Source organism: Heptranchias perlo, chromosome 42, assembly GCF_035084215.1.
Source record: "Heptranchias perlo isolate sHepPer1 chromosome 42, sHepPer1.hap1, whole genome shotgun sequence".
Classification (NCBI taxonomy): Eukaryota; Metazoa; Chordata; class Chondrichthyes; order Hexanchiformes; family Hexanchidae; genus Heptranchias; species Heptranchias perlo.
This window is the reverse complement of record NC_090366.1, coordinates 10,306,749-10,332,156: the sequence shown is the minus strand read 5'-3', so window position 1 is coordinate 10,332,156 and position 25,408 is coordinate 10,306,749. Positions and strand designations below refer to the sequence as shown.

General features: G+C 42.9%; 2 protein-coding genes across 4 annotated transcripts in view; one reads left to right on the top strand and one right to left on the bottom strand.

Moving 5' to 3' along the window:
* LOC137306132 (uncharacterized) overlaps positions 1 to 7,195 on the top strand; it is a 61,567-nt gene extending 54,372 nt beyond the window's left edge. Inside the window, exons 18-21 of the mRNA XM_067975191.1 lie at positions 343 to 633; positions 1,999 to 2,092; positions 3,596 to 3,686; positions 5,533 to 7,195. Coding sequence (XP_067831292.1) covers positions 343 to 633; positions 1,999 to 2,092; positions 3,596 to 3,686; positions 5,533 to 5,706 — 650 coding nt within the window. The 3' untranslated portion in view covers positions 5,707 to 7,195. The remainder of the gene's footprint in view (positions 1 to 342; positions 634 to 1,998; positions 2,093 to 3,595; positions 3,687 to 5,532) is intronic.
* Positions 7,196 to 12,777: 5,582 nt separating this feature from the next.
* On the bottom strand, positions 12,778 to 25,072 carry LOC137306177 (myelin-associated glycoprotein-like). 3 transcript variants are annotated; one of them, XM_067975251.1, is made up of 8 exons: positions 24,628 to 25,071; positions 23,889 to 24,269; positions 21,160 to 21,330; positions 20,242 to 20,523; positions 19,010 to 19,297; positions 17,656 to 17,743; positions 15,689 to 15,776; positions 12,778 to 13,236 (listed from the first exon to the last, which is right to left on the bottom strand). In XM_067975251.1, exons 1-8 carry the CDS (start codon positions 24,719 to 24,721, stop codon positions 13,069 to 13,071), a joined length of 1,560 nt encoding a protein of 519 aa, XP_067831352.1. In that variant the 5' UTR covers positions 24,722 to 25,071; the 3' UTR covers positions 12,778 to 13,068. The 3 variants fall into 3 exon arrangements, with proteins under 3 accessions (XP_067831352.1, XP_067831354.1, XP_067831353.1); XM_067975253.1 differs by having other exon boundaries at positions 24,574 to 25,070; XM_067975252.1 differs by lacking the exon at positions 17,656 to 17,743 and having other exon boundaries at positions 24,628 to 25,072.
* Between the last annotated feature and the right edge of the window lie 336 nt (positions 25,073 to 25,408).

Genomic DNA, 25,408 nt, shown 5'->3' with positions numbered 1-25,408 from the left:
CCAGAATGCTGTCATGGATTATTTTATTGAAAGCAAACTGAAAACCGACGGGGTTGGACAGTGTTGCTAACACACGGAGACCAGATGCATACTTCCCGCTATTAATATGCAGCGATGAGAGGAAATTCTGCTCGTTTATTTTTACTGTCACTAGCACGTGGCCAGGCAACGCCTTCCCAACGTTGCTTGTCACCTTCTCATAAGTTAATAAAATATGTTTCCTGATATATTTGCCACACACATTGCTCTCAGCCCCATTTTGTGCGTGCTGTCGTTTTGGCATTCCACCAACCTGTTGTAAGTTCAATTTTAGTAAGATTTTTATATTGAAATTTATTATAGATCCCCCGAGGATAGTAGAACCACCTAACTGCGCCAGAACTCAAAATGGAATGAACTGTGTGTGTACAGTGAAGGCCAACCCACCAATGCAGCACGTTACATGGAGGCTGGATGGCAGCAACGTCACGGGGAACAGCACAGGTGTTGGGGTCATTTCTTCAGCATTGGACAGCAACCTAATGCTAAGCACATTGACACTGAGCAAGGAACTGGAACTTGACCATAATGTCTCCTGTATTGGAACAAACAAGCACGGTGTCACTTTCTCCAAGTATCAGCTCTATTTAACGGGTAATTACTGTTTGAATTTGAATGAGTAAAACTGGAAAGTTTTCAGGTTTTCAGAACCGTCTTTCTAATCGCCAACTTCTTGCATTATGGATTACACACCTAGAGAGTGATTTTAACTTTGGGTGATAATGTAATACTCGCGACCTCGTCTTGGCCAGCCGTTAAAGACCTTTCCCGATTTTCGTTTCCATTGACTTGAATGGAAATCTAACTTGAATCGGCAGAAAGTCATGTGCCCCGAATTTCCCAGGTGCGCCCGGAATTTCCCAATCTGTGCAGCCGGCAGGCGAGGTTCCGCCACTGTAACCTGCGTTCAGAAAATCCGCTCTGAGATGACATGAGTAGTACAAAAAGGATTGTCATTTAAAAAAAAATAATTCACAGGATACAGGCATCGCTGGCAAGACCAGCAGTTATTGTCCATCTCTAGTTGCCTTTGAGAAGGTGATGTTGGGCCTTCCTTTTGAAGCATTGCAGTCTATGTGGTGAAGGTTCTCCCACAGTGCTGTTAGGTCGGGAGTTCCAGGATTTTACCCAGTGACGATGAACGAATGGCCGATATATTTCCACGTCGCTATGGAGTGTGACTTGGAGGGGAATTTGGAGATGGTGTTGGTCCCATGCACCTGTTGCCCTTGTCCTTCTAGGTGGTGGGGGTCGCGGGTTTGGGAGGTGCTGTCTTAATGTAAGAATACTATAGAATATAATATTAAAACGAGGGAATTGTATATCTAAAATTACAGGATTGTGTACAACTTACTAACTAATATATTGTGATATTTTGGGTTATTCTTAAATATACATAAAGCTGCACCCACAATAGAAACGCCTACATATGTTATGCTAGATCTGGTTTGATGATTCTTGTAACATCGAATCATAGAATGAGAGACTGATGCAGCACAGTATGAGGCCATTCGGCCCATCGCACGTGTGCCTGCTCTTTGAAAGAACCATCCAACTCCCCTACTCTTTCCCCATAGCACTGCAACGTTTTCCATGTCAAGCTTTTATCCATTTTATTTTTGAAAGTTATTATTGAATCTGCTTCCACTATCTTTTAAGGCAGTGCATTCCAGATCATAACAACTCGCTGCTTAAAGTTTTTACGCTCCTCTCACCGCTGGTTCTTTTGCCAATTGCCTTAAATCTGTATCCTCTGGTTACCAATCCTTCTGCCACTGGCAACAGTTTCTCCTCATTTACTGTATCAAAACCTTTCATGATTTTTAACACCTCTATCAAATCTCCCCACAACCTTCTCTGCTCTAAGGAGAACAACTCCAGTTTCTCTGGTCTCTCCACTTAACTGAAGTCTTCCATCTTGCATCTATAAATGTACTAACATCGTTTTCTGATCTTTAGGAAGATCATTTTGGAAATTGAACCTAGGAATCGGAGCAGCAGCCGTGATTATCATTATCCTTGTAGCCATATTTGTGACCAGGATGTTCAGGAAGTAAGTGATATTTCAAGATTCTAGTTGCTGTTCTAACTAATCCGTAATTATCCGACTCGATGCCTGTTAGTGAGGTTCAATTGGAGAAACTCTGGGTTGAATGGACAATAATCAATCTGTGATTGAATTTCTCAAGTTACGAATAGCTTCAACAGCTGTCACTTCATGTGTTACCTATTTATTGAACGAAAGTAGTTTTCTTGATAATCCTTACTCCAAGCCATGAAATTAAGGTTGTCACCTAAAGAACGATTAGTAGAACATTTTTAAAGCTTAGTGATGTTGGGATATGAAATTTCTGACAGACCACAAACGGAAGTAGAAGCAGAGTCTTTAATAACCTTTAAAAAGAAAGTAGATATATATTTAACAGAATAATATGAAAGGGCAGGGATAAAAATCAAGGGATTGGATATAAATAAATAGTTATTTCAGAGGGCCAGTATAGGCAAGATGGGACGATTGCTCCTTCTGTGTTGCTAAATGCCATGATTGCTTGATTCTCACGAGCTATCACTCATCCTACATCAGATCCAGTGATGCTAAGGAACTATTGAAAACCGGTCATGTCCAATTCCTCTGAGTTCTTTCTTCAGTTTGTGCATTCAAGCCCAATTCAGGATTTAAGCATATAATTTAGGCTGACAGTTCAGTGCCCTACTGAGGGAATGCTGGATTGGCAGAGGTGCCATCTTTCACTTGAGAAGTGAAAACAAGGCTCCATCTGATTCTTCAAGTTGAGATTACAACTCCAGTGAGAAACTGTAGGGTTGATATCCTCGGAGGAGGAGCGCAGTGGCAGTTGACGTGGAATACAAAAACGTACCATCAATCTTCACCTGTTTTATTTCCATTACATTGACTTACTTGGCGTTGGCAGTGTAGCCCCTTAAAACTTAACTCTACTGTAGTGAATAATTAAACAAAGAAAGACCTACCTTTATGACAGAATGAAACATACCGCGGATATAAACCCCTTGAGCCATCTGCTATCCGTGCTTTTGGTTGATTGCTTGCTCAGCCTTATAGATGATAACTAAGCCACAGCCACAGATGGCCCGAAAAGGGCGTTGTGTGAATGTTAGCCCGGGAACGCTTAACATGTTGGCGTGAAATTCCTTTGCGGGCTGTCGTGTTAATTTCAAATAAGTTACCTGCTCATTACAATAGCAGGCTGGGAGGTAAAAATCCGTCTTGGGCAATAGGTCAAATTGGGCGATTGCGAGTCGATAGACTTAAATGTAAAATAAAATTAGGCAGGAGTGGAAATAGGCTGATCATTTGCTATGGCCCGTTTTGCCTCAGTGTAACTATAGGGGTAAAATGGTTCTCTTTTCCATCGAATTTATAAACGGTCCAAAGAGCAGATTTCGATTTCACTACAAATAGTAACCACAGGAATCACCCCCACCCTGGTGTTTTTAGAACAGTTTGTAAACATTGAATTTAGAGGCGTGTTATTCTTAAGTCAAAATTAGTGATTTTATTCAACTCCGTTTTTAGCAGGAACAAACGAAAGAAAGTCTCTCGACGCACGATATTGGACGATGATGATACAACGGACGTTATTGCACGGTTTTCGCGGCCCGAGAAGGTAATTGCTGAGTTAAGCTTCATACGATACCCTTGTCGCCACGTGAAAGACGAATGCAACGAAATGCATTTATATAGTGCCTTTCACGTTCCCAATGGATTAATTGGAATATTTTAATTACCTGGCTGGTTTAGATCAGATTGGGTCTGAGGGCAATTGTAAGATGGTCCAATCTTCAATCTCAGGTCTGTGCCAGGCTGACAGTGGCCGCGCTGTGAATGGCCACGATGCTCCTGTGCTAAACGGCAGAGACCATTTATGATCACTGCGGAGTGAGCCCTTCCCGGTTGAGCAGCGTGTCCATGTCATCGCAGGCTCAGCACAGGACCGAGCACAACTGTGAGCACTCAGCACACTGACATCCACTGCGCACGGGGGAACAATGTCCACTGGATCCCAGCGAACAATTGAAAACCCGAGAACCGTGCCCAAGCCAGATTAGAAATTCGACCTGAATGCGGACAGTGTGTCACGGGATAAAATACAGAGGACCGCGACACCTAGTGGTCGCAACCAGAAACTACACTTGCATTCGAACTCGCTGCAATAACTATATTTACACGTCGCTAACATACAGAGTGCAGAGGGAAGAGAGATCAGAGTAAGTCTTACCCCCACCCCCCTCAGTTTTTGTTTCCAAATACTAATTGTATTTAAGTTAAAGCAGCTTCTTGGAATATCTGTACCTCGTATTCTTTGTGCATCTGGACCAGATATTTTTTGTGTAGCTGCACCACTTGTACTTTCTGCATCTGTACCACGTGTTCGTTATATATCTGTACTACTTGTGTCTGTATTGCGTACCTTTTTGTATCTGTAACATGTGTTCTTTTTGTATTTGTGCCACGTGTTCTTTGTGCATCTGCACCACGTGTCCTTTTATATCTATACCACGTGTCCTTTTATATCTATACCACGTGTTCTTTGTGCATCTTCACCACGTGTTCTTTGTGCATCTGCACCACGTGTTCTTTGTGTATCTGTACCACGTGTTCTTTTTGCATCTGTACCACGTGTTCTTTCTGTATCTGCACCACGTGTTCTTTGTGTATCTATACCACATGTTCTTTGTGTATCTGCACCACGTGTTCTTTGTGTATCTGTACCACGTGTTCTTTGTGCATCTGCACCACGTGTTCTTTGTGCATCTGTACCACGTGTTCTTTGTGTATCTGTACCACGTGTTCTTTGTGTATCTGCACCACGTGTTTTTGTGTATCTATACCACATGTTCTTTGTGTATCTGCACCACGTGTTCTTTGTGTATCTGTACCACGTGTTCTTTGTGTATCTGCACCACGTGTTCTTTGTGCATCTGCACCACGTGTTCTTTGTGCATCTGTACCACGTGTTCTTTGTGTATCTGCACCACGTGTTCTTTGTGTATCTGCACCACGTGTTCTTTGTGTATCTGTACCACGTGTTCTTTGTGTATCTGCACCACGTGTTCTTTGTGTATCTGCACCACGTGTTCTTTGTGTATCTGCACCACGTGTTCTTTGTGTATCTGTACCACGTGTTCTTTGTGTATCTGCACCACGTGTCCTTTGTGTATCTATACCACGTGTTCTTTGTGTATCTGCACCACGTGTTCTTTGTGTATCTGTACCACGTGTTCTTTGTGTATCTATACCACGTGTTCTTTGTGTATCTATACCACGTGTTCTTTGTGTATCTGTACCACGTGTTCTTTGTGTATCTGTACCACGTGTCCTTTGTGTATCTATACCACGTGTCCTTTGTGTATCTGCACCACGTGTTCTTTGTGTATCTGCACCACGTGTTCTTTGTGTATCTGCACCACGTGTTCTTTGTGTATCTATACCACGTGTTCTTTGTGTTGCAGAGAGAAGGTTGTGAGAATGATCCAGACAGTGACGTCGGGGAACTGATATCCAATTCGACTCAGCAGATCGAAGAAATTAATTACCACACTGTGCACTTTTCAACCAATCCTCAAGGGCATGGATATGTACATGACAAAGAGACGAGTCTCTATGAAGATATTAAACATAGTTGAAAAGGAGCAAAACTTGGAGAGGCCAGATTGTCTGAATCCCGCTTTTCAGTTTATTTCTCTAAACGAACTAAGTATAAACACCAGCAGATACAACGCCTTTTTACAATCAAGACATTGGAAGCGCTCGCTGATGTTGTTTGTGGTATTTGCCCCAATATTCTCCTCTTCCACCTTGAACGGATTGACACTCCTTGCTGAGCTCCAGTTCCTGCCTCAAGATGCTATTTTGCAGACGGGCCTCTTATACCTTTGCTGCGAGGTCCATCACCCGCGAGTCTGATCTTGCCGCCTCTGGATGTCAATACGGGCAATTGCAGCTGGGGCCATAAAAAACAATCGATGACTTATCTCCTTCGTTATCCGGATATTGCGAGGCGCGTTGAATTCCCTCACCCATGAATGAGGGAAGATATTACTTTCTTAGACTGCATTTCTAAATTTCATTAGTTAAAGCCGCTGAGCGCCGTAGTGGATTGAATACCATTACCACCTCGTGCAATCGGGCTTCTCTGCGCCTGATTCAAGCAATGAAGGCCATTGCCGCCAGAGAGAACCTCGTGCACATGGAGCCTGCGCACTATGTGTGCATTAAGGCTGCAATTTTTCCTGAAGTGACCTGATAGCTCCCCCCACCCACCCCACCCCCCATTCCTACACCGATGTATCTGAGACACTTAGGCCTCCAAAGACCAATGCGGGTCTTTGTGCCTGAGGCGACTGAAACTAAAGTAGAGCTTCACAAATAGACAGCAGCCCTTTATTAGCTGCTGGTGCGGCACATTCTGGTCAATACCTTCCTAAGCGACCCCACACTATGTTGTGCAGTAAGCGTTGGGAGCACCGCAAAAATAATGAATGGAGCCGACCTCCCATTATCGGATGAGAACATAAGAAGTAGAAGCAGGAGTAGGCCATGTGGCCCCTCGAGCCTGCTCCGCCATTCAATAAGATCATGACTGATCTTCTACCTCAACTCCACTTTCCCGCCCAATCCCCATATCCCTTGATTCCCAGAGAGTCCAAAAATCTATCAATCTCAGTTTTGAATATACTCAACGACTGAGCATCCACAGCCCGCTGAGGTAGAGAATTCCAAAGGTTCACAACACTCTGAGATAAGATTTTCTTTTCATCTCCGCCCTAAATCGCCGATCCCTTATCTTAAGTCTATGACCCCCAGTTCTAGACTCTGCTGCCGGTGGAGTAAGCCTCTCCACATCTACCCTATCCAGGCCTCGAAGAACTTTATACGTTTCAAAGCGAACAGCTCTCGTTCTTCTAAATTTCAGAGAATATAGGCCCATTCTACTCAATCTCTCCTCATAGGACAACCCTCTCATCCCAGGAATCAATCTAGTTAACTTTCGTTGAACCCCCTCCAAAGCAACTGTATCCTTCCTTAGGTAAAGTGACCAAAACTGTACACAGTCCTCAAGGTGAGGTCTCACCAGAGCCCTATATAATTGCAAATTGTAAACAATTTTACAACACCAAGTTATAGTCCAGCAATTTTATTTTAAATTCACAAGCTTTCGGAGATTTTCTCCTTCCTCAGGCAAACATTTGCCTGAGGAAGGAGAAAATCTCCGAAAGCTTGTGAATTTAAAATAAAATTGCTGGACTATAACTTGGTGTTGTAAAATTGTTTACAATTGTCAACCCCAGTCCATCACCGGCATCTCCACATCATATATAATTGCAGCAAGACCTCCTTACTCTTATACTCCAACCCTCCTGTAATAAAGGCTAACATACTATTTGCCTTCCTAATTGCCTATTGTCCCTGCATGTTAACTTTCTGTGATTCATATGCAAGACAACCAAATCCCTCTGACTACCAACATTTCTTAGTCTCGCACCTTTTAAAAATATTCTACTTTTCTATTCTTCCAACTAAGGTGAATAATTTCACATTTCCCCACATTATATTCCATCGACCACCTTCTCGTCTCTCACTTAACCTGTCTATTTGTCACTGTATCATCAGGCACATCTGAGTCCAACAGATGCAGACCGACCGCATCATGCCAAGATAAACTCTTGATTTACCCCACCTTCCCGAACGTAGACTGTCGAAACGTTTACTGAGTGTGCTGAACGAAGCTGATGTGGCGGGAGAATGTGTCCAACGGGATGCAATGCACTTGCTACCTTTGTCCATTAGATGGCGTGTACTGTGATCTGGTCGCTTTCCTTATATCCTGTCGATGGAACAGCTCCAACTGGTATCTGGACCATTTTAGACACCAAGAACAGGAATTTTCAGTTATACAAAGCAAACTTTAACCAGAATAAAGCATGTAAAGTTCCTCGTACAATGTCTGCTCTTATTAGCAACAAAGCCTAAGATGTATTAGATTGAATTATAGTAAAGGGTGCAGTTTTACCAATATTAATCTTTGCTACTTTTCATGCAAAATATTGTGTTTGATGTTTGAAACATAATTATTTTATGGAAATTAATGTGTTTTTAAAATTTAATTGGGACATTGCAATCTGTTAGACTATGGTGGCAAATAAATTAGTGCTGATTTTCGTGCCGAAATTCAGGATACTGTCATTAATTCCCTCTCCGACATTCCTGTTCGTATGTGTATCCATGGAATCATACAGCACAGAAGGAGAACATTCGGCCATCATGCCTGTGCCAGCTTTGTGAATGAGCTATCCAATTAGTCCCACTCCCCTGCTCTTTCCACATAGCCCTGCATTTTTGTTTCTTTTTCAAGTATATACCCACTTCCCTTTTGAAAGATATTACTGCATTTGCTTCTATCACCCTTTCAGGGAGTGAAAAAACAATGAGGCATGGGGTGGATTAATTGTTGATTTTAAGCCAGCTGTACACATTTAAAGCCGTGGTACCATTCTTATAATTGGCCTACAGGGAGGGGAAAAATCCAAGAATTCCGGACTATTCCCTATGAGAACAGCTCCTAGCTGGCGTGCGTGTGTGTTTGTGTGTGCATGCGCGTGTGTGCGTATGTGCAGTGTGAAAGTTTAGGGGGAAATGTGCAAAATGTCGTGTCCATCTGCCTCTTTAGAAAAGAAGTTCATATCTATCTGTATGTGTCCTCTACCTGGGTTGTATTTTGTAAGCGCTATAAAGTCTTCTTCTTGCCTAGCGAGTTCCACATCAATAACTTTCTTTAGATGATGACGGTGGTCTGATTCCGCGTGTACGGGCAGCCAATGGGTACTCCCAATTAGCCAATCTTTACGAGCCTATGATATATATATATTTTATTCGTTCATGGGGCGAATGGGCGTCGCTGGCGAGGCCAGTATTTATTGCCCATCCCTAATTGCCCTTGAGAAGGTGGTGGTGAGCCGCCTTCTTGAACGCCTGCAGTCCGTGTGGTGACGGTTCTCCCACAGTGCTGTTAGGAAGGGAGTTCCAGGATTTTGACCCAGCGACGATGAAGGAACGGCGATATATTTCCAAGTCGGGATGGTGTGTGACTTGGAGGGGAACGTGCAGGTGGTGTTGTTCCCATGTACCTGCTGCCCTTGTCCTTCCAGGTGGTAGAGGTCGCGGGTTTGGGAGGTGCTGTTGAAGAAGCCTTGGCGAGTTGCTGCAGTGCATCCTGTGGATGGTACACACTGCAGCCACAGTGCGCCGGTGGTGAAGGGAGTGAATGTTTAGGGTGGTGGATGGGGTGCCAATCAAGCGGGCTGCTTTGTCCTGGATGGTGTCGAGCTTCTTGAGTGTTGTTGGAGCTGCACTCATCCAGGCAAGTGGAGAGTATTCCATCACACTCTTGACTTGTGCCTTGTAGATGGTGGAAAGGCTTTGGGGAGTCAGGAGGTGAGTCTCTCTCCACAGAATACCGAGTCTCTGACCTGCTCTTGCAGTCACAGTATTTATATGGCTGGTCCAATTAAGTTTCTGGTCAATGGTGACCCCCAGGATGTTGATGGTGGGGGATTCGGCGATGGTAATGCCGTTGAATGCTAGGGGAGGTGGCGAGACCAGGTGGTTAGAGGTGATCATACTACTGTTGAAGTCAAAACATAACAACACAGCTGGGTATATTCAATGCACCCGCCGTGCCGCTGTAGCCAGTGATGTATGACAGAAGTTTACATCTTTCCAGTCTACGCTTAGGTTAAATGACACTAAGGAGATGGAACAGCAAGTACAAAAGGAATAAACAAAACTGACCTCAAATGCAAAGAGTGACATGCGATCTGAAAGAGTATTATTCTGTTGTATTCTGGGCGTTTTTGACCTTCACTCTGAAGTAATATTTGCCTGGTGAACTTTATTCGCAAGGAGCATTGTTTCTTTGCAAAGTCAGCTCGCCCTCTATAGTTAAATTGCCAATTGTATGGAATGCTGGAATGATAGATAATCCAGACCTCTCGGGTACGAGGTTGAGAATCTCTCTTTAACCAAATACCCCGTTCAATGCAGCCGTAGACGCGACAATCAAATGTACACGGGATCTCTGCACATGAACCGTTCACTGCCTGCACAACCACGGCATCGCCACAGACCACCCTGAACTATGGACAACTGATAAAGAAATAGAAATTAACCACCCATTGAGATCGCCAATAATATACCAATTAAAACATTCCCTACAATTCCGGCTAAATACTATTAAATTACTCTTTAATCAACTACTAAAATTCACGACATCCTCACTGAAGCTCTTTAAATTCCATTAAAATTTCCATTGGAACCCAATAAAGCATCCATTAAGTATTCAATAAATCCTATTAAATCAGAATTAAGTTCCGAATATTATATTCATTAAATGTCCTCTTCGTTAATTTACGAATCACTAACTAACCATGAACTATTTCTATAACTCTTTTTTCTTAGTTTTCCACAAGTTGGAAATCGCCTCCAGCAGAAACGATTAAAAAGGACACATTACCTTCGTTAAATATCAGGATGAGAGAAACAAACTTCACTCTGTATCACTATGGACGGTTAACGGTGTAAACATTTTTAAAAACAATTATCTCAGTCGGATTTAAGACTAATCAAGTTTCTGGATTATTTTGGAAATCAATTATAATCGAATCCGAGTAGCGGGAGATCAGCTGGTGGGCACCTACCAATCACTGTGAACTGTGTTGCCTCACAAAGCTGTGAAATTCATTCACTGCCAGTGACCATAACTGCTCGCACTCTCGGCCCGTTCAAATAAGAAGGACATCTATATGTGGCTCACAGTTACTGGATATGATAAGATCAACCTAGCGCCAAAGGCTCTCGATCAGAGAGTTACTCGCCCCGCACATCAGTCAAATAGTTACAGGATAGAAACTAACATTTCAGATTTGAATATCTAAAATAGCTTATGCACAATCTTTAGCCTCTTATCTCCCACATGTTTAGCTGCTTAGCTGCCAATGCCCTTTGAATGCCATGGTGTGGTTAGTTATGTAGCCGCTGTGCACAGACATGTAGGTTCATCACGTTCAGTGGTTCGAGGCTTAACACGTATCTGAAATGTCAAAGGTCCATAAGTGTTTGACAAAAAACAGTTTCACACGGGTAAACTGACATTTTTAGAAGTGACCTCAACTGGTTATTTTCACACTTCAGGGACATGAGATTTGTTTAAAATTAACTCATTAATATCCCAGTGGCTACAACGCCCCGTTTATGATTCAGTGTTAGATCTGGGGCGTGTGACTTGAGCTTTTAGATTCGAGTGTCAATACTCGAAATAAAATGGATATTTTTAGCTGCGTGAATTTAAATTGATCAATTGAAACAAAATTCTGGATCCAGTCGGGAAAATCAATCGAAACCTGTCCACATTAAGCATTAGTCGCCTTTGCTATTTGATTGAGAAACAGAATCAGTTCAAACTAATTCTGCCGGTAGGAGCTAAGAGGCCCGTATTACTGCTACCATGGAGCTGGGGTCAAGACTCAACTGATATCTTACTTTACAGATCACAGTGAAGTGATCGGATGAGCCTCATACAGTTTGCTCAACCCTCTTCTCATTTTCTCATTTCCCAAACCGCTAGGTAATATAATGGTTTTGTCACTGGGCTAGCAATCCAGAAAAAAAGCGAGCTTAAATCCCACCATGGAAGTGTGAGAATGTGCGTTCAGTTTTTTTTTAAATCTGGAAATAAAAAGCTGCCTCTGAGTCAGAAGTTTGTCGGTTCAAGCCCGACTCCAGTGACTTGAGCACAAAATCTAGGCCGACACTCCAGTGCAGTACTGGGGGAGTGCTGTATTGTCAGCGGTGCGGTCTTTCAGATGAGACGTTAAACCAAAGCCCTCTTGGTGGACGTAAACGATCTCACGACCACAATTTCGAAGAAGAGCAGGGGAGTTCTCCCTGGTGTCCTGGGTTCATTACTCATCCCTCAACCAAAATCACTAAAAAACAGATTATGTGGTCAATACCATCTTGCTGTTTGTGGGACTTTGATGTATGCAAACTGGCTACTTCGTCTCCTACATTACCACAGTGACTACACATAAAAAAAAAGTGCTTCATTAGCAGTAAAGCGCATTGGGACTTCCTATGTCGTAAAAGGCGCTATATAAATGCAAGTCTTTCTTTCATTTAAAACCCTACTAGTTCACTAATGCCCTTCAGGCAAGGAACCATTCTGTCCTTACCCAGTCTGGGCCTATACATGTCTTCTGTCGCACACCAACGTTGTTGACACTTCACTGCCCTCTGAAGTGGCCTGGCAAGTCCTTCAATTGGATCAAAATCAGGACAGCTCGGGATGAGAAATAAATGCGGCCGTTGCCAGCGACCATCTCAACATTGAATTTTTAAAACTTCTAAGCATGAGTCGAGAGCTGAAAGGCTTACTTTAGGGATTCGCCAAACACCCTGACCCACCCTTTATAATGCCTTCCCTTCTGCATGATGTGGCTCAAATGACCGTAAATATTCATGAGAGCCTGCCTGTTGTCCTGAAGGGAACTGATGGAAATTGGCACTAAGGTGAACTTTGTTACACTGGGCTGGGAGACGGTGCAAAGTAACCCAGCCGCGGAGAGAGACAGTGGACGTTGTCCGACGGGGAAATTTAATAAGGCAGCAGAGAGTGGTCCTAAATGAAAACAACGTTTGAATTATGAAAACAGTTATTTTATTAGAGCAGATAAAATGTTACATTTACATTGATCGTTAAAGCCCCTTTCTTGCTCCACTTCGGAAGAGTAGTTGGAAAGGAAACACGTTTGGGATTGGAAATCAAATTTTCTCGCAAAGAAACTATAAAATGTTCGCAATTAATCTCTGAACGATGTCCATTATCACAGCAGCTCCTGTAATGTGAAGTTTCTGTTCTAGCTCATAAAACCAATTGTGTTAAGATATTAATAAGTTCCATCTGTCCCAATGGAATAAATTATACAGGATTTTTATTTAAATTTAATTGCGGCGTATTCACTGAACTCCTCATTCTGGAGATAGCCTTCATGTTTGCGAACGTTTGAAACGTTGACAGCTGCGTACAGAACATCTTCTCCTTGAGCTGATTGCTTTGGTGTAGCCCCTCTAACACCCATGGTTGCATAGTGGCCCTGGCGCTGTAACAGAAAGTAGGAATTAGATATGGAGCTGCTGCCGGCTGAGAGAGCGCTTTCTGTAGCATAACAACCCGCTTCATTCCATCATTCTTGCCCTAACCCTATTCACTGAGTAAAGTATTTTAAGTTATAATACAATAAATATCTGGTGTTTACATAGCACCACATTACAGCGCCTTGTAACCAACGGATTATATTTAAAGGGCATCAGCTAATTTGCCCACAGTGAAAGCAAATGAGTAAAATGACCTGGCGATCCATTTTCATGGACTCATAGAAGCTTACAACATGGAAACAGGCCCTTCGGCCCAACATGTCCATGTCGCCCAGTTTATACCACTAAACTAGTCCCAATTTTGGTGGTGATTGGAGTAATTTTAACCACCACATGTGGAGAAATCCCTATTCTATCGAGGGGAATAGAATTGAAAAGCAGAGAAGTTATGTTAAATTTGTACCGAACCATGGGTAGACCACAATCAGAGTACTGTGCACAGTTCTGGTCTCCATATTTTAAAAAAGGTTATAGAGGCACTGGAGAAGGTGCAAAAAAGATTCACAAGGATGGTACCAGAACAGAGTGGATATATTTACCAGCAAAGACTGAACAGGCTGGGCCTCTGTTCTCTGGACAAGAGAAGGTTGAGAGGTGACCTAGTAGAGGCCTTTAAAATTATGAAGGGGTTTGCTAAGGTAGACGTAGAGAAGGTGTTTCCACTGGTGGGGAGACCAAACCTAGAGGCCAAAAATATAAGATAGTAACTAATAAATTCAATCTGGAATTCAGGAGAGACTTGAGTGGTGAGAATGTGGAACTCGTTACCACAAGGAGTAGTTGAGGCGAATAGCATAGATGCATTTAAGGAGAAGCTGGATAAACACATGAGGGAGAAAGGAATAGAAGGATGTGGTGATAGGGTGAGATGAAGTAGGGTGGGAGGAGGCTCATGTGGAGCATAAACGTCCGGTTGGGGTTAATTGGCGTTTTTCTGTGATGTAAATTCTATGTAATTCTCTGTAACAGTGCATGAGATTTCTAACCTTCATCTGAATGACTAGTTCAGGCAGCCAGGGTCTTGGATTAAGCTCTCATCTGGAAAACGGCACCTCCAGGAATGCAGCACTTCCTCTGTGCTACTCCCCAATCACACTCTCGATGAAGGTCCATAAATGTGATTGGGGTTTCAACTCACAATCTTCTGAATCAGAGCGTGGGCGCTGCCAACTCAGCCAGGCTAACACTAATTTAAGGGGTTATTTGAACCTAACCCAACCATCGGGGTACTGGCGGGATCGGAGGCAAGTTTTACATCCCGCCAGAATTTACTCTCTATTTAGGTCAACGGAGACGAAGATCGGGTGGGCTGAAAACGGGCGTTCCACCCGATCCCGTGGGCTTCCTACTGGCGAGTTAGGTTAAAATTACCCCTTAGGCTCCGATTCTAACTGACCCTCCTGGCGGAAACTAGGCAGGGCAGTAATATACAGTTAGGGACTTACCTTCAACTTTGCTGCCCGGATCTGACCGCCTGTAATTTAAAATTGCAGGTGGCAAGTTTCCCCATCACAAGGCAAGTGGGATCTTTGTTAAATATGCAGACTGGTCTCCAAGGACGTCATTGGAGCCCGGTCGTCATTTTAACCTAAGGCCTGAGCGGGGGAAACGTGGCGGCTTCGCCACCAGGCCAAACCTGTCGGGAGCTGAATTGTGACCAGAAAAGCTCAGAGAGCTTTTAATTTTTATTTAGGTTCCCTTGTGGGCCAGGCGGGGCAGGACTGCTCTTTCTGGCTCCATAAGGAAAACTTGGGGCTCCCTTGCCGTGGGCTCCCCCTAACCCCCTGCAACCGCCCCCCATCCAACCTGCCAAACCTTACCTGACGGCTGGGGATCATTCCTGCGGAGCACCAGCAGTGGCCTTCTGCTGTACGAAAATTCGGTTCAGCCCGCGGGCCAGACAATGATTTAATTCGGGTTTGGGAGGGAGTCGGGGGGTGGATATGGCAAGGCGTCGTCAATAAATTGGGGGCATAAAATCCAGGCAGGAAAATGCAGATAATCCCAGATGCGGTTTGGCCCTTCTCAGACCATTCACACTGTGTGAGCATGCTGAGACTTTAAACCACCGGTCCTAATGTCACGGGGAGGTGAGCGTAAGAATTGTTCCCGATACTGTGCACTGACACGGGAAAACGATTCTCTTCGGCCGACGTTGATTTCCCCTACAGGGAAAATGTCAATGGCCGATTTACCAGGACGTGATCAACGCATCACTTCCTGTTATTAGGATGGGATGTCCATTGCACCCTTAAAAAAATCCACCAAACAAGTTTCTATAGCACCCGTTCAACCATTGGATTAGGCGTTGAATGTGATACCCACTGGTTACAAACAGAGCAAATATCAGGCAGATAACTCCAGCGGACGCTTAACAATATCCACCCCCTCAGTTACCTCAGTGTTAAACGGGTGCTGCACCACAGCATAAGGCACTGAATTGCTGTTTGTTGGGGGGACATTAACGGTGTCACTTGTCTTCTTCCTGATTCAAAAAAAAATCAAGTAATGCAAATTACATAAGTGCTTATCATTAAGGCTAATAAATCTTACGTTGCCCTGCGTCATCAGGGACTTGTGTGTATAACATTTCCGGATTAGTATAGATGAGATTTCATTCCAGTTTCTTTCTATCCTTACGTTTCCATATTTCCGAATAACGATTTCTCTCTATCCCATGCAGCTGGTTAATGAATTAGTGCAGTCTGCACTTGGAGAAAAGATCAGTATTTTATCACACTTGTAGATAGATTGCTAACAATTGTTCAAATAACCATCACAGGAGTTCTGCACACTAAGATAACAATTTGTTTGAATAGCAAATAGATGAGATTTATCCAGTGTGTGCACACTATTAAATATCGGGGTAGTCTTATTGTTTATTAACACTGTCTTTGAACTGCAGACAAATTAACACCTTATTAAGTAGCAGAAAAGTAGTTCACGCGGTGCGTTCACACGTTGTTAAATAGACAAGATTTGCAGATATTGGCTTAACATGTTGCCTAAAGAGCAGTCGGAAGAGTTTCCTGCAATATCCTAACGTTTTTTAAATTGCAACCGGGACTGTTATGTAGTGTGTTAACTGGCCAACTACCTTTTCAGAAAAACGGCACCGCCCACAATGCCCCGCTCCATTATAGTGTCAGGCTACAGTGGGTGCTCACGTTTTGTTTTGAGGCTGGAACCCCCCCACAAACTTTTGACTTGGAAGCGAAAGCTACTGATCTGTTATTGGTGTGGGGAAAAGCGATTGACCGGCCAGGGGACGATAACCCTCTGACAATCTACCACTTAACCTACGGAAGCAATTGACCTCCAATAACTGTTCCCTTCACAACTCTTAACTGAGTTTCAGGTTCAATGCTCTCAAGGATTAATTATTTGAAGCAATAAAATCGTAGTAGGTACAGCACAGTAGAAGGTAATTCGGCCCATCGTGCCTGTGCCGGCTATTTGAAAAAGCTATCCAATTAGTCCCATTCACCTGCTCTTTCTCCATAATCCTGAATTTTTTTTCCATCAAGTATTCATCCAATTCCTTTTTGGAAATTACTATTGAATCTGCTTCCACCACCCATTTAGGCAGCGCATTCCAGATCATAACAACTCGCTGCGTTAAAAAAATGTTTCCTCTCGTCGCCTCATTCATCTTAAATGTGGGCCCTCTGATTACCGACTCTTCTGCTGCTGGAAACAGCTTCTCCTTATTTACTCTGTCCAAAGCCTTCATGATTTTGAACTCTATCAAATCTCCCCTTAACCTTCTCTGCTCTAAGGAGAACAATCCCAGATTCTCCAGTCTCTCCACATAACTGAAGTCCCTCATCCCTGGGACCGTTCTGGTAAATCTCCTCTGCACCCTCTCCAAGGCCTTGACATCCTTCCTAAAGTGCGGTGCCCAGATTTGAACACAATACTCCAGATGAAGCCTGACCAGTGTTTTATAAAGGATTAGCATAACTTCCTTGCTTTTGTACTCTATGCCTCTATTTATAAAGCCTAAGATCCAATATGCTTTTTTAACTGCCTTCTCAACTTGCCTGACCAACTTCAAATGTTTCTGTATATATATCCCCAGGTCTCTCTGTCCCTGAATTCCCTTTAAAATTGCACCATTTAATTTATTTTGCCTCCCCTCATCCTTCCTGCCAAAATGGAATCACTTCACAATTCTCTGCGTTGAATTTCATCTGTCATGTGTCTGCCCATTTCACCAGTCTGTCCATGTCCTCCTGAAGTCTGTTGCTATTCTCGACATTGTTTACTACAATAGTTTCTCATAGGCAGGAATCCTGATGTCATGGACCCCTTTCAAATCTGTGATTATCACAAGAGTTCAAATAATGATGAGCCACACATACCTCCGTACCATCACCGCGATCAGAATCAGAATGATAAAGGTGGCGGCTGCTACTACTGAGATGACAATGTTCCTACAGGGAAATGTTCCTAAAATATTCAAAAAGACTTTACTGTTCGTTATTGCTATAAGATTACAACATGGTATTAGGATAACTTTAATCCGCCTGTATAGGCAAGTTTCCTATATATTCACATCTTAAAAGTAAGAGTCTAAGGTTTCCTATCCATTTCTTAAAACTGAGGGCTCTGACCCAGCGATCAGAGGATTTGAAAATGATCCCAAATCTAATCCCCCTAAAAATCCTCAATGTGCTTAATTAATTTATTGGGATTTCACAGAAAATGGACAGGGCAGCATTTGAACTGATTACTCTCTCCATGAACTGACACTGGATTTCCCCCATCGTTTTACTCCTGTGTGCCCTGTGTAAATTTAAAGTAAATATTTATAGATGAAATTCCTATCTGTTCCGTTCATATCAAATCACGGAAAGAGAAATGTACACGGACAATTCACGGAATACACCTCTGCCTCGGTAAAACATTCGGAATCTTTTTAATGCAACTGGGACACTTGGTAAAATGCAACGCGTCACGAAGCAACAAACAACCCCTCTCACATGGTGTGTTATTTATATTACTAGGATGACATCCACATTGAATGGATGTTATTGAGGACTGAAAAAAAGCCCATTAAACAATTAATTCTCCAATCCCGAGGGGGTTCAAATATTCACATTGCCCGTAAGCGTCTATTGGCTTGCTATCCGGTATTTCATTTCAGTCTCTAATCTGGTTATTCAATTATCCCAGTTATTCCATGATTATCCAAATCATTAGCCTTCTCAGAATATCTCCAGGGCAACAATCCCAGGGCCAGTCTGAAATAGCTCTAAGAGTTGTTTTGTTGAACTATATGAACAATATAGAATGTATTAATTGAATGATAGGCTGGAGCTCGCTGCCTTTATAATGAGAGGAAACCTGAATTCATAAAGAGTGTAATTAATTCAGAAGCTTCTGTTTTATTAACGATCGCACGCTACTTATACTGTTTCATACGAATCCCTTCCGATCTTGGTGAAAACAAGGCGATAATAAACAAACCCGGCAAATCACAGGCAAATATAAAATGTATTATTCCAATCCAAACTTTGAATGAGTTAGTGCTCAATGGCGGACCATACCTATACACTACTTAAATTATCCAATGGGTCTGTCCTAAATTGCAGATGGATTTGGTATTTAACTGCCGAATGGAGCTGGTATTTGCTGACACCAACACTTAGTGACGGGCCAGTGATGGACCAATCCATTTACAGTAATTAAATTGAAGGAAATGTCTGTACTTACCTGCTAAATGGTGCTGATATTTACCGACACTAACGCCGTGTACATTTGCTGCAACGCATGAGATCTGGTTTCTGGTTCTAGTTGGGTGAATCAATATCAGGGAGCTCTGCACCAGGTGACCAGTCACTGCCCAGGAGACAACTTCACCATCTGAACTGTACCTAGTGATGTTTCTTCCATTGAGGCCCCATGTGATATTTGTTGGGGGTTTGGCTCTGACACTGCAGGTACAATGAATCCCACTCTCTGAACTGATGCAGGTCGGGCCTGAAACTATTGTAGGTTTATCTAAACAAAGAGAAGAGTTCAACTTCACAAAGTTTTCATCAAGCAGTTTGCAGTGTCTAAGTGAAACCAATTTGGCCTTTAGACTAACCAGAAAGGTTACTGCACACCTGTGTTTAACAGGAACCATTCGTTGTTACACTTGTTTAATGGCTCATCAAACGTTCTTTTTTCCTAATTTCTAGCAAGTCAATAACTCAACTATAAATTCCTATCGAGCCACTGAGCAGTCAGTTCATCCATACATCGCCTGGTCCATGTTGTGAGGGATGCCCGAGTTAAAACCTCAATACATTTTAATCAGTTTGTATTCAATGTTCCAAATTTCTACCTTTGTGACGGACTAACGTGTTCTTCCACTTCAGGGCCGCTGGGGTCAGTGCCTCCGCCCATAAATTCTAGCGTTCCACATCTCGCATATTAATTCAATTGGTTTTAACCTATCTGAGATACATTTTAGCTGGATTTGTGCATTGGGGTCTCTGGTTGGTATTTAACGGTGTTTTTTTACGCGCTGAATGTGGTCAAATTGTTTTCCTTTTACTGGCCTTTCTGAGAATATTACTGACATCGGCTATTGAGAGAGTTGTGTGAACACGGGGGAAATGAGACCCATGCGTAGTCACTGTGGAACGGATCATTGATGTCCCTTCATACATTTAATAGGTTCATACTGTACTTAACGTTGTACAAAAATCTGCGTGGAGCTGTTTGCGGTCCCCATGTTATCTCCAGCCATGCGCCAATGTTACTTTTATGTTACGTTTGACCCTCAACAGAATCGGGTGTGAGGGAGATTAGCTTTCCAAATATCAGTGGGAATAATAGGAAATGATTAACTCCACTCCCAGTCTACGAGTTTTGATAATGATTTTGTACAACAGCGCGCTTAACTTCAGTAAATGAACATAATATAGAGAATGAAGGTAGTTTCACACCGCACTTACATTGTACAGAAATCTGTGTGGAGCTGTTTGCTTTGCCCACGATATTTTCAGCCACGCACCAATATTGTCCGTCATCTTTGGAACTAATGTTGTGAAATATCTGCCTCAGTTCACCGGTGGAAGACATTTTGATCTCCGAACCATCTCTCACCCATCTTAAACTGACCGGTAGTTTACCCTGGGCCGTGCAGTACAGTAATACTGAACTTCCTTCCACTGCTACTATAGAGGAATTGACGATTGGTTTCAGCAATGTATGTGGAGCAGATGAGGTCATTGGCGCTAAATGTGAATGTCAATGCAGAAGGGAAGGAAAACAATGTAATTACAATCAAAGAAAAATATTAAGTAAGATATGTTGACTATCTTGTCAACTCTAAATTCAAAAACCAACTCCTGTTTTTGTTTGTCTCCTGGACCTTAAGCTCGTTTCAAACATAAGCATCGTGTTGCCTCTTCTCTTCAAAGATTTGTTTGTTTGCCCGGGTAAGGTTCTAATCCACCGTTACGTCAACCAAGTGACCATTCCTCCCAGAACAAGAACTTGGTCGATTTTCCCTTCCCTCACACAGGGGTGTTGAGGCCAATTGTAGCATCTCGACCCCACCGCCCACCCACCCCCAGCTAATTCAACACAGACCATGAATGGAGCAATGTAACTCAGTTACTCTGTGGCTAAAACGGCATCAAGCATTGGGAGGCTTTGAAATAATATTTGACATAACCACACCCGTGGAGTGAGCAATATTACTCCATGGATATGGCTCAATGTTAAATAATGAGACTGCCAAGAAATAGCTGATAATCAGTTGGAGTCTTTGCTTATCCAATCGAGTTTTCACTATATTGAGCATAAAGACAACTATTAAACCTGTTTACCAACAAGTTGGTCGAATGAAGCTTAAAGCAGGTACTTACATAGAACGTCCAGTGTTAGAGTTTCTTGAACAGTAGCTGCGACACCGTCGATCATAAATTTACATCCCAGTCTGATCCCATGATGGCCGGGTGATGGGGTGAAGGAGCAAGTGGATGAAACCTTCCGGGATCGCTCGAAACGGTTGCCATTTTTTCCGGGAGTTTTAACCTCTGCCAGAAAAGGAAGAAAAACCTTAATCATGAATATACATCAATTCAAGTTTGGCGGACGGGCAACTGTAGGTAACTGAGCAGATCAGATGCGCTGGTTTTCCAGCTACGGATTCCCCAGAGCCGTGGTTTACATATAAGGATAGAAGGAAATTCGCGTTACAGAGGATTTCAATTTGAAAAATGGTGAGTGGTTTGCAAGGCGATTCAGGCCACCATGTTAGTCGAATGGCTCGGTATCAGATCAATTTACCCAATGGGTCAGGGGCGGATTTAATTGTTGTGTAAGCGTCCGCTGATCTCGTTTAATGCCGCGGTAGGATTGTTGTAATATGACCTTCAGAGAGGGGAAAGATCAAAAATTCCAGTCTCTTCCCTTTCCAGTGGCATCAACTGGAATCTGCTTGTGCGTCAGATGAAAACAAGTGACTCATCTCACACTTCAAACGACTGACAACATTGACTGCCCAAACTCACACATGCAGAAGCCACGAAAAGTATCCCTAGCACGAGTCAGAGCCTTTCGGAGAGCAAGAGAGAAAATCTTTTTAAAAAGGCGTAAAGCATTCAATGTAGATGGGTTGATTGTGGACCAGTAAATCCCTTCCTTCTTCAGTAGAACTCAGCAGCAAAACTTCTGGGAGAAAAGAAACGGATGCTGAAGGTAAGACTTTAGGAGGAAACAAAAAGCAGGCGCCAGTCCTGAAAAACTCCTGTGTGTAGGTATAGTCTTCAGCAGAAATGTAATGTTGGTGCTATGGGCTTGGAACCAATAAATAAATCAGAATTGTGAATCCCCTTAATGGTCGCATAGACATAGGTTATTAAAAACTCAACAACTTATTTGAGTACCAGTCCCGTGGGCACAAGGGAATGTCTCTGTGAAATGAAATATACCAACAACAACAACTTGCATTTATATAGCGCCTTTAAAGTAGTAAAACTTCCCAAGGCGCTTCACAGGAGCGATTATCAAACAACATTTGACGCATAAGGTGATATTAAGTCAGGTGACTAAAAGCTTGGTCAAATAGGTAGGTTTTAAGGGGTGTCTTAAAGGAGGAGAGAGAGGCGGAGAGGTTTAGGGAGGGAATTCCAGAGCTTAGGGCCCAGGCAGCTGAAGGCACGGCCGCCAAAAGTGGAGCGATTAAAATCGGGGATGAGCAAGAGATCAGAATTGGAGGAGGGCAGAGATCTCGGAGGGTTGTAGGGCTGGAGGAGGTTACAGAGATAGGGAGGGGGCGAGGGCCATGGAGGGATTTGAAAACAAGGATGAGGATTTTCAAATCAAAGCGATACTGGACTGGGAGCCGATGTAGGTCAGCGAGCACAGGGGGTGATGGGCGAATGGGAATTAGTGTGAGTTAGGATACGGGGGGGCAGCAGAGGTTTGGACGAGCTCAAGTTTATGGAGGATGGAAGATGGGAATTGAGTAAACCAAATTGTGAACTTGCATTGTTTACTTATGGGAGAAAGGGATAAATTTCGCTGTTTTACCTTTCCAATAGTTTCCCAGCGGGTTGTCACCTCTCACAGGTCATCGGATATTTTGTCAGAGTTACTGGTTGCAAATTATACTTGGGCGATTGGAAATTGCTTTCTGTGACTCCACCTTTTGTAATGATGGTGGCCTTAAAATTACTGTGTGGCATGATAGAGGAGCTTTTAGTGAGCTTTAACCCCATCTACTATTAATGGGTTAACATTTCAGTTAAACTTAAGCATTCAAAGGTCAGAACGGCATAGTGTAATTTCGTGACGAATGTGCTATTTGACGAATTTGTTTGGATAGGGTTACTTGGTTAAATGACCAGCCGTTGGTTTTCATGCACTTTTTAGGACCAATGCGCTGTGAAAATATAAGGGAGAATGTACAAAACCTTCGGACAATCTGTCTCCTTGGAAGCGAACTTCACATCTACCTCTCGGTGTCTTCCATCTGGAATGTATTTTTTCGCCTTATGAAGCCTTCTTACCTTGTGAACACCATATTGATATTAATTTATTTCTTCCAAGGGAATGTAGCAACAGTGTAGACACTTCAAACGCCCCATTACTCTCCTTAAGATGATAACTCTTCCTGGGTCTGATTCGGCTGGCACGGGCAGCCAGTTGGGATCTCCCAAGTGGCCAATCTTTAAAACATGAGCCCCCCCTATGATATGGGGGCCTGCAGGTGATTCGATACAAGAAACCCTTCCTATACATTGAACATGTCCACTTACCCTCCTTTCAGAGAGACACACCTTGACTGATTTTTCTGCTTCCATGAAGGGCCAAATTTTGACCAGCCGGTCTATACAACGCCCAGGATTGCACTTATTAACTGAACAATGGAGGGAGCTTATATAAGTTACTAAGAATGCCAATTCTAAATTTCTGTTCAAGCCAAAATAAAACACAAATCTGGATATTTTTCAATATACCAGCACTGCCGCTGTAGACTGTGATGTAAACCAAGAATTAACATGAAATCTTTCCATTCTAGACTTAAGTTAAATGCCACTGAGGAGATGGAATATAAACTTCAATAGGAAAAAAATGGGGAAAAACGTACCTAAAATAGAAAGAGAAGCATAAGTTCCGGAAGAGTACCCTTCAGTTGTATTCTGGACGTTGGTGATGTTCAGTCTGAAGTAATATTCACCTTCATCGCTCTTCCTGATATCTTTTATCCGTAAGGAACAGCGTTTCTTTGCAAAGTCGCCGCAGAACTCAGCTCGCTCTCTATAGTTAAAGTGTATATTGCCTGGGCCTCTGGGATCATAGACAATAGAGACCCCTCGGGTACGAAGATCAGAACCGCCTTTCAACCACATACCCCGTGGATTGCGGCCATAGACGGGGTAATCAAATGTACACGGGATCTCTGCACAGGAACCGCTCTCCGCCGACACAAACCACGGCATCGCCACAGACCATCGTGAACTATGGACAACTGATGAAAAAATAGAAATTAAACACCCCAATAACACACCAATTCAAATATCCCCTTAAAGTCCTGTTAAATACGATTACGTTAACCTTTAACATCCGCTAACATATTATATCAAAACTCGGAAAATTTTCACTAAACCTCTTTATCTTCCATAAAAAAATCCATTTAAGTCTAACGAAACATAACTATTGAATCAATACTAATAAAATATAGAATAAAAGTCCTAATACAATGTACATTAAACACCCACTTCGTGAATTTACAAATCCCTAACTAACCATGTACCATGCCTATCACTAATTACCTTGTTATTTTGCCACAAGATGAGATATCTTGAAATTATTAAAATGAATGTTACCTTTGCTAATTATAAGAATGAGAATAAACTTAATACTCTTCATGACTGGAGGCGCTTCACGATGCCATAATCTCAGATCTAAGATTAGTCCCATTGCTGGATTCCGCTCGCCAGTAATATACCGGATTTATCGGGAATCGAATCAGAGTATCCGGGGGTTAGCTGTTCGGCACCCACCAATCGAGCAACCGTGATAGCTCGTACAGCTTGAGACACTCCTCCACTGTTAGTGAGCATAACTGCTACCACCCTGGGACTGTTCGACTATGGAAATGTTACATCAGTGTTTGGCCCGCAGTTACAGGATGTGATAACGCCAAACTACAGCGAAAGACCACTGGCCAGCCCCCCTCATTATCTGCACAGTGACGGACGAGGTTGCATTTTAGATTGCAATCTCTAAAATAATCTTCTACGTTAACTTTAGACGCCCTGACTCACAACTCCCACATATTAAACTGCTTGGCAGCACTTGAGCTCTGAATATTTCAAATGAGCAGCTGTGGTTAGTTCTGTAGCCGCTTCCTCCAGACATGTGGGTTTATCACCTTCGGGGCATATCACGATTTGAAATGTCAAAGGCACAAAAGGGTTTATCAGTAAACCGTTCCACACGGGTACACGGTCATTTTTCGATGTGACCTCAACTGTTGTTTTTTTCACACTCCAGAGATATGAAATCTGCTGAAATTAACTCATTTATATCCCAGCTGCTTCAATAATTCATTTATGATTTTTCTGATGTCAGTGCTAGATCTGGCACATGTGTCTGGAGCTTTTA

Excerpts from the sequence above, each read along its gene's own strand:
- LOC137306177 (XM_067975251.1), bottom strand. The coding sequence starts at position 24,721 with ATGGGACTAATCTTAGATCTGAGATTATGGCATCGTGAAGCGCCTCCA. Across the intron at positions 24,270-24,627 it reads CATTCTTATAATTAGCAAAG|TTGTCCATAGTTCACGATGG; the intron begins GTAACATTCATT and ends TTTTTTCATCAG. Across the intron at positions 13,237-15,688 it reads AGCACCCGTTTAACACTGAG|CGCCAGGGCCACTATGCAAC; the intron begins GTAACTGAGGGG and ends TTTCTGTTACAG.